At 36.0% G+C, this 8,635-nt stretch overlaps 2 protein-coding genes across 3 annotated transcripts; one reads left to right on the forward strand and one right to left on the reverse strand.

Moving 5' to 3' along the window:
- Positions 1-401: 401 nt before the first annotated feature.
- On the forward strand, positions 402-7,580 carry LOC149208438 (uncharacterized). 2 transcript variants are annotated; one of them, XM_089394073.1, is made up of 4 exons: positions 402-515; positions 757-851; positions 5,571-5,665; positions 7,484-7,580. In XM_089394073.1, exons 1-4 carry the CDS (start codon positions 405-407, stop codon positions 7,507-7,509), a joined length of 327 nt encoding a protein of 108 aa, XP_089250199.1. In that variant the 5' UTR covers positions 402-404; the 3' UTR covers positions 7,510-7,580. The 2 variants fall into 2 exon arrangements, with proteins under 2 accessions (XP_089250199.1, XP_089250200.1); XM_089394074.1 differs by lacking the exons at positions 5,571-5,665; positions 7,484-7,580 and adding an exon at positions 993-1,639.
- Positions 3,276-4,240, reverse strand: LOC149208439 (serine carboxypeptidase-like 20). Its single transcript, XM_089394072.1, has 3 exons — positions 4,039-4,240; positions 3,631-3,753; positions 3,276-3,542 (listed from the first exon to the last, which is right to left on the reverse strand). The coding sequence occupies exons 1-3, from the start codon at positions 4,108-4,110 to the stop codon at positions 3,402-3,404; spliced, it is 336 nt and encodes a 111-aa protein (XP_089250198.1). The 5' UTR covers positions 4,111-4,240; the 3' UTR covers positions 3,276-3,401.
- Positions 7,581-8,635: the final 1,055 nt, after the last annotated feature.

Raw genomic sequence — 8,635 nt, forward strand, 5'->3', positions numbered from 1 at the left:
GATGGAACACATGATTTGACCTGCAATTCTGATGAGGTTATGATTTGATTTAATTGAACATTTAAATTTAATATAGTGTTTTTTGAGGTTATGATTTGATTTAATTGAACAGTTCAAATCTAATTACGTCGTAAGGCGTTCCCCTCTGAAACCAACTCTCCTTTGAGGTTACGTGTCCATTTGTGAGCGCTTGATTTAGTTGTTAGACGATTAAAATTGTTTCAGCCATCGGATTGATTCCACCGAAACGTTATGAGAATCGCAACTGCCAGATCTCCATTGTTGAGTTGAGAGTTTGGTAACAATTTATAGAAGACGGTTCAACTATCGGGACTCTGTAATGTCGATCAAAGCGGCGGCTTCGCCACAACATCAACTGCTTCCTTCCATGAGCACTTGCTGGAATGTATCAGTCCCAATCTTCCTCAAGTCCTCGTATGTGTTTCACGGCAAAGTTAGACAAACTACCCAGCAAAGAAAATTTTCAGGCTTCTGATCTGCGCAAAGCATTCCAAGTAAGTATGCTTTTCTACCCTTGGTACAGACTCCAGAGTAGAACATTGGAGATCCTAAATTTCAAATTTCAATCCCAATGATTTAAGTATTATTTACTGAACCGAGTAGAGAGAATTTCATACTAAACCCACTGCAGTAAATTTTACTTGAAGAAAATGCTGACCCTCTGACTGCTCTGTCTCTTTATATTGATATGGGAATCCCAATTTCTCTCACCTATTAATCTTGATATGCATGCAGACTTTATTCAAAGGCAGATCATTTAGAGAGTTTACCAGTGGAGCTTTGTCCGGGGCCATGGCTAAAACTGCAGTGGGTCCTTTGGAAACTATCCGGTAACTTTTATTCATTCATTCTTCGTTTTATTCAGAGACAAGATGAAATGTTTTTAATCTTTTTATTGGAAATTTCAAGTTGCATTATGCAGACAGCATGGTGTGCCTATGATTTCATGGTCTCTTATTTTAACGTTGCAGGGTACACACCTGGTATAATTCGTCAGAAATAAGTCCCTTTCCATCTGCAAAAGGCACCTCTGAGTTGTCAAATACTTCATCTGCCATCCCATTTCCAACCAGATAACCCTGAAAAACTAGCCATGCAAGAAGTCAGACCATGAGACCATCTAGTAAAATTCCTAACGAACATAACGCTGTTCATAGTCACCAACATATTTTGGAGAGGCCTGAATGAAGAAAGCTATGAATTTCAATTATTAGCAAAGAGTTTTGACCTTAATGTTCAAGGTTGGTTTAATACCTGCTTCATTTCCTGTCATAGCCAAGAAAGAGAGGTTGCAACAGTCAAGCATCAAAGTATCAATCATAAAACAAATTGTATTAAGAAAAATACAATGTCTAGAACATATGTTTTCCTGAAATGCAACCTCAAATCAACTTATAGGACTCCTGCTGCCACAAAGAAATTCCAGCCTATTCCAAAAACAGAGAATCCAAGAAGTCAACTGAATAACAAAACATGGGTCGTGTGTGCTTTACCATTTACTATTTCCTGTACCACCATTGGAATATTAATACCACAATAAGATTCCCCTCCGACATAAAATGGATTAGATAGAAACTCAGGGAATGCTTCAAACCACTACATCCAAGATTATAAACTGTACTGAGATTCACAAAAATCTATACACTTGTAAACTAATTTTTTGTAGCGTGATAGAACTGAAAACCTTTATGAGGAAAGTATGTATATTTGAAGCAACCTTAAAATCTCCAGTCTTGTAATCTGTAGCTGTATTGGAGTAATAAAATCCAGTCCCAACTGGAGAATCAACAAAAAGAATGTTGGAGACCTACATGTGCAAAACCATTCAAGGTTAATCCATTACAACAAAAATTTATACATTCAGTGGCATCCAAGTTAAGTCCAAGTTGGATGAGAAAGAATTTAATAATGGCAAATTCCAAAGTGATGAAAGCAACAGAACATAAAAGTTGATAACAAAGATGCTTTATCAGTGACATAATCTAGTATGCTCACTTGACGAATGTTTGAAAGAGGGAAAAAAAAATTTACACCGTAAGGCGTTCCCCTCTGAAACCAACTCTCCTTTGAGGTTACGTGTCCATTTGTGAGCGCTTGATTTAGTTGTTAGACGATTAAAATTGTTTCAGCCATCAGATTGATTCCACCGAAACGTTATAAGAATCACAACTGGCAGATCTCCATTGTTGAGTTGAGAGTTTGGTAACAATTTATAGAAGACGGTTCAACTATCGGGACTCTGTAATGTCGATCAAAGCGGCGGCTTCGCCACAACATCAACTGCTTCCTTCCCCGAGCACTTGCTCGAATGTATCGGTCCCAATCTTCCTCAAGTCCTCGTCTGTGTTTCACGGCAAAGTTAGACAAACTACCCAGCAAAGAAAATTTTCAAGCTTCTGATCTGCGCAAAGCATTCCAAGTAAGTATGCTTTTCTACCCTTGGTACAGACTCCAGAGTAGAACATTGGAGATCCTCAAGTTCAAATTTCAATCCCAATGATTTAAGTATTATTTACTGAACCGAGTAAAGAGAATTTCATACTAAACCCACCGCAGTAAATTTTACTTGAAGAAAATGCTGACCCTCCGACTGCTCTGTCTCTTTATATTGATATGGGAATCCCAATTTCTCTCACCTATTAATCTTGATATGCATGCAAACTTTATTCAAAGGCAGATCATTTAGAGAGTTTACCAGTGGAGCTTTGTCCGAGGCCATGGCTAAAACTGCAGTGGGTCCTTTGGAAACTATCCGGTAACTTTTCTTCATTCATTCTTCGTTTTATTCAGAGACAAGATGAAATGTTTTTAATCTTTTTATTGGAAATTTCAAGTTGCATTATGCAGACAGCATGGTGTGCCTATGATTTCATGGTCTCTTATTTTAACATTGTAGGGTACACACCTGGTATAATTTGTCAGAAATAAGTCCCTTTCCATCTGCAAAAGGCACCTCTGAGTTGTCAAATACTTCATCTACCATCCCATTTCCAACCAGATAACCCTGAAAAACTAGCCATGCAAGAAGTCAGACCATGAGACCATCTAGTAAAATTCCTAACGAACATAACGCTGTTCATAGTCACCAACATATTTTGGAGAGGCCTGAATGAAGAAAGCTATGAATTTCAATTATTAGCAAAGAGTTTTGACCTTAATGTTCAAGGTTGGTTTAATACCTGCTTCATTTCCTGATATAGCCAAGAAAGAGAGGTTGCAACAGTGAAACATCAAAGTATCAATCATAAAACAAATTGTATTAAGAAAAATACAATGTCTAGAACATATGTTTTCCTGAAATGCAACCTCAAATCAACTTATAGGACTCCTGCTGCCACAAAGAAATTCCAGCCTATTCCAAAAACAGAGAATCCAAGAAGTCAACTGAATAACAAAACATGGGTCGTGTGTGCTTTACCATTTACTATTTCCTGTACCACCATTGGAATATTAATACCACAATAAGATTCCCCTCCGACATAAAATGGATTAGATAGAAACTCAGGGAATGCTTCAAACCACTACATCCAAGATTATAAACTGTACTGAGATTCACAAAAATCTATACACTTGTAAACTAATTTTTTGTAGCGTGATAGAACTGAAAACCTTTATGAGGAAAGTATGTATATCTGAAGCAGCCTTAAAATCTCCAGTCTTGTAATCTGTAGCTGTATTGGAGTAAGAAAAACCAGTCCCAACTGGAGAATCAACAAAAAGAATGTTGGAGACCTACATGTGCAAAACCATTCAAGGTTAATCCATTACAACAAAAATTTATACATTCAGTGGCATCCAAGTTAAGTCCAAGTTGGATGAGAAACAATTTAATAATGGCAAATTCCAAAGTGATGAAAGCAACAGAACATAAAAGTTGATAACAGAGATGCTTTATCAGTGACATAATCTAGTATGCTCACTTGACGAATGTTTGAAAGAGGGAAAAAAATTTGGTGCCCTAATTGAAAACATTTCATTATAACCATAGTGGCAGAGGCAGGAGCCTTGAACGCCAACCTTAGTCCAAGAGTGTGGATTGGGGATGAGCGTGGGCAAACTCCCAGAATTGTTACTGAGATCAAAACTCATTGGACCTGCAATAGGAGAAAAACTTTGGGATAAATATTAGAAGATCTCTATCATTTTATTTTACAAATTTCTAAAAATCACTATTATGTTCTGTTTTTCTCTACACAAGGATTCCATCAAAATAGCCTCCCACCCTGCCTAGCCTTGCAAGTCTGGCAAGTGCATTATCTTTTCACGATCAATGCTGAACAATGAATAGGTAATGTTTCAAGAGTATGAAATCCATAATTTATCGATTTCCATTATTCTTTGGTTTACAATGATATCTTAGTATTTCATAAGCCTAATTATAACAGCAGTTGACTCAGTTTTGGGTGCCAATTCCAACAACATGGGTAAAAGTGAGCTTACAGTTAGCCATTTGAACAAGCAGTTCCCATGGCCAGATTACACAATTTGAAAACCTAATATGTACAAGATCAAAATTCATTCAGTAAATAGCAACTTTGAGCATTGAAACAGACAATAAGAGCAAGAATTCCCATAGCTGACCAATCTCATAGACAAATCCAGTGAAACCGGTGCAACCAGGACCTCCCTCAAGCCAAAGAAGAAGTGGATCATTTGTTGGATTACTTTCTGACTTCACAAAATAGTAGAAAATTTCTCTTCCATTGGCCTCACTAACTGTCACATACCTACATGAATATGAAGAAAACACAAAGACTTTCATGCAGTTAATTGGTCATCCAATAGAATATAAGAGTGGTAGAATCACATCTTTAAGAACTCCATATAACAATTTTCGCTCCTAGTCTTTTACATATTTTGAGCTCTCCATGCAACAATTTTGACTTTAATATTTTTTAGCTTCAATTGTCACCAAATTTATTAAGTATCCATAGAAATTAAAATCTGTTCAAACATATTCACAGTCTGTGCATAACAATTAGATATTTTTATATCTTTTATGTTTTCCTGTCTTTCTTTGTCATATAAGCATGCATTCTACAAGCTATGAACATTCTACAAGCTATGAACTCTTTGGTTATGTTCTTAATCTTTGCATAAATACACAGCTAATTGTTTATTTACAAACAGGCGCAAATTCATGCATGCTATTTTTGAACATGACTGTGTTAATGAATAAATATTCTTGCCAGTGAAAAATCTGACACTTTGAATTTGTTACTTTCAATTATTGTTACATTTGAACATGGACTTTATTCATGAATAAATATACTTTACCTTGGATAGATATGGCACTTACCCAGCATATATCTCATAACTAATATTGCCATGATATCCTGGAAAGGACTCCACTCTTGCATTTGCAGGTGCTGCCTTGCAATTCAGCTAAAGTGAGGTGATAATCAGAGATATAGTTACATGGTTAGTGAATAAATTAACCACAAATTGCATGGACTTGAAGAAAATGCTGACCCTTCGACTGCTCTGTCTCTTTATATTGATATGGGAATCCCAATTTCTCTCACCTATTAATCTTGATATGCATGCAGACTTTATTCAAAGGCAGATCATTTAGAGAGTTTACCAGTGGAGCTTTGTCCGGGGCCATGGCTAAAACTCCAGTGGGTCCTTTGGAAACTATCCGGTAACTTTTCTTCATTCATTCTTCGTTTTATTCAGAGACAAGATGAAATGTTTTTAATCTTTTTATCGGAAATTTCAAGTTGCATTATGCAGACAGCATGGTGTGCCTATGATTTCATGGTCTCTTATTTTAACGTTGCAGGGTACACACCTGGTATAATTCATCAGAAATAAGTCCCTTTCCATCTGCAAAAGGCACCTCTGAGTTGTCAAATACTTCATCTGCCATCCCATTTCCAACCAGATAACCCTGAAAAGCTAGCCATGCAAGAAGTCAGACCATGAGACCATCTAGTAAAATTCCTAATGAACATAACGCTGTTCATAGTCACCAACATATTTTGGAGAGGCCTGAATGAAGAAAGCTATGAATTTCAATTATTAGAAAAGAGTTTTGACCTTAATGTTCAAGGTTGGTTTAATACCTGCTTCATTTCCTGTCATAGCCAAGAAAGAGAGGTTGCAACAGTGAAACATCAAAGTATCAATCATAAAACAAATTGTATTAAGAAAAATACAATGTCTAGAACATATGTTTTCCTGAAATGCAACCTCAAATCAACTTATAGGACTCCTGCCGCCACAAAGAAATTCCAGCCTATTCCAAAAACAGAGAATCCAAGAAGTCAACTGAATAACAAAACATGGGTGCCAGCAGTTGACTCGGTTTTGGGTGCCAATTCCAACAACATGGGTAAAAGTGAGCTTACAGTTAGCCATTTGAACAAGTCGTTCCCATGGCCAGATTACACAATTTGAAAACTTAATATGTACAAGATCAAAATTCATTCAGTAAATAGCAACTTTGAGCATTGAAACAGACAATAAGAGCAAGAATTCCCATAGCTGACCAATCTCATAGACAAATCCAGTGAAACCGGTGCAACCAGGACCTCCCTCAAGCCAAAGAAGAAGTGGATCATTTGCTGGATTACTTTCTGACTTCACAAAATAGTAGAAAAGTTCTCTTCCATTGGTCTCACTAACTGTCACATACCTGCATGAATATGAAGAAAATACAAAGACTTTCAAGTAATTAATTGGTCATCCAATAGAATATAAGAGTGGTAGAATCACATCTTTAAGCACTCCATATAAAAATTTTCGCTCCTAGTCTTTTACATATTTTGAACTCTCCATGCAACAATTTTGACTTTAATATTTTTTAGCTTCAATTGTCACCAAATTTATTAAGTATCCATAGAAATTAAACTCTGTTCAAACATATTCATAGTCTGTGCATAACAATTAGATATCTGTATATCTTTTATGTTTTTCTGTCTTTCTTTGTCATATAAGCATGCATTCTACAAGCTATGAACATTCTACAAGCTATTAACTCTTTGGTTATGTTCTTAATCTTTGCATAAATACACAGCTAATTGTTTATTTACAAACAGGAGCAAATTCATGCATGCAATTTTTGAACATGACTGTGTTAATGAATAAATATGCTTTCCAGTGAAAAATCTGGCACTTTGAATTTGTTACTTTCAATTATTGTTACATTTGAACATGGACTTTATTCATGAATAAATATACTTTACCTTGGATAGATATGGCACTTACCCAGCATATATCTCATAACTAATATTTCCATGATATCTTGGAAAGGACTCCACTCTGGCATTTGCAGGTGCTGCCTTGCAATTCAGCTAAAGTGAGGTGATAATCAGAGATATAGTTACATGGGTAGTGAATAAATTAACCACAAATTGCATGGACTTGAAGAAAATGCTGACCCTCCGACTGCTCTGTCTCTTCATATTGATATGGGAATCCCAATTTCTCTCACCTATTAATCTTGATATGCATGCAGACTTTATTCAAAGGCAGATCATTTAGAGAGTTTACCAGTGGAGCTTTGTCCAGGGCCATGGCTAAAACTGCAGTGGGTCCTTTGGAAACTATCTGGTAACTTTTCTTCATTCATTCTTCGTTTTATTCAGAGACAAGATGAAATGTTTTTAATCTTTTTATTGGAAATTTCAAGTTGCATTATGCAAACAGCATGGTGTGCCTATGATTTCATGGTCTCTTATTTTAACGTTGCAGGGTACACACCTGGTATAATTCGTAAAAAATAAGTCCCTTTCCATCTGCAAAAGGCACCTCTGAGTTGTCAAATACTTCATATGCCATCCCATTTCCAACCAAATAACCTTGAAAAACTAGCCATGCAAGAAGTCAGACCATGAGACCATCTAGTAAAATTCCTAAAGAACATAACGCTGTTCATAGTCACCAACATATTTTGGAGAGGCCTGAATGAAGAAAGCTATGAATTTCAATTATTAGCAAAGAGTTTTGACCTTAATGTTCAAGGTTGGTTTAATACCTGCTTCATTTCCTGTCATAGCCAAGAAAGAGAGGTTGCAACGGTCAAGCATCAAAGTATCAATCATAAAACAAATTGTATTAAGAAAAATACAATGTCTAGAACATATGTTTTCCTGAAATGCAACCTCAAATCAACTTATAGGACTCCTGTTGCCACAAAGAAATTACAGCCTATTCCAAAAATAGAGAATCCAAGAAGTCAACTGTATAACAAAACATGGGTCGTGTGTGCTTTACCATTTACTATTTCCTGTACCACTATTGGAATATTAATACCACAATAAGATTCCCCTCCGACATAAAATGGATTAGATAGAAACTCAGGGAATGCTTCAAACCACTACATCCAAGATTATAAACTGTACTGAGATTCACAAAAATCTATACACTTGTAAACTATTTTTTTGTAGCGTGATAGAACTGAAAACCTTTATGAGGAAAGTATGTATATCTGAAGCAGCCTTAAAATCTCAAGTCTTGTAATCTGTAGCTGTATTGGAGTAAGAAAAACCAATCCCAACTGGAGAATCAACAAAAAGAATGTTGGAGACCTACATGTGCAAAACCATTCAAGGTTAATCCATTACAACAAAAATTTATACATTCAGTGGCATCCAAGTTAAGTCCAAGT

Source organism: Pinus tabuliformis, chromosome 1_2, assembly GCF_031772625.1.
Source record: "Pinus tabuliformis cultivar Carrire ecotype Pingquan chromosome 1_2, CPIR1, whole genome shotgun sequence".
Taxonomy (NCBI): domain Eukaryota; kingdom Viridiplantae; phylum Streptophyta; class Pinopsida; order Pinales; family Pinaceae; genus Pinus; species Pinus tabuliformis.

Bases quoted from the DNA above. Each gene is read 5' to 3' on its own strand.
- LOC149208438 (XM_089394073.1), top strand. From the start codon at position 405: ATGTATCAGTCCCAATCTTCCTCAAGTCCTCGTATGTGTTTCACGGCA. The intron at 516-756 runs GTAAGTATGCTT...ATATGCATGCAG, and splicing joins ATCTGCGCAAAGCATTCCAA to ACTTTATTCAAAGGCAGATC. The intron at 5,666-7,483 runs GTAACTTTTCTT...ATATGCATGCAG, and splicing joins GGTCCTTTGGAAACTATCCG to ACTTTATTCAAAGGCAGATC.
- LOC149208439 (XM_089394072.1), bottom strand. From the start codon at position 4,110: ATGAGTTTTGATCTCAGTAACAATTCTGGGAGTTTGCCCACGCTCATC. The intron at 3,754-4,038 runs GTTGGCGTTCAA...TTGCACATGTAG, and splicing joins ATCCACACTCTTGGACTAAG to GTCTCCAACATTCTTTTTGT. The intron at 3,543-3,630 runs GTTTTCAGTTCT...TCTTGGATGTAG, and splicing joins TACATACTTTCCTCATAAAG to TGGTTTGAAGCATTCCCTGA.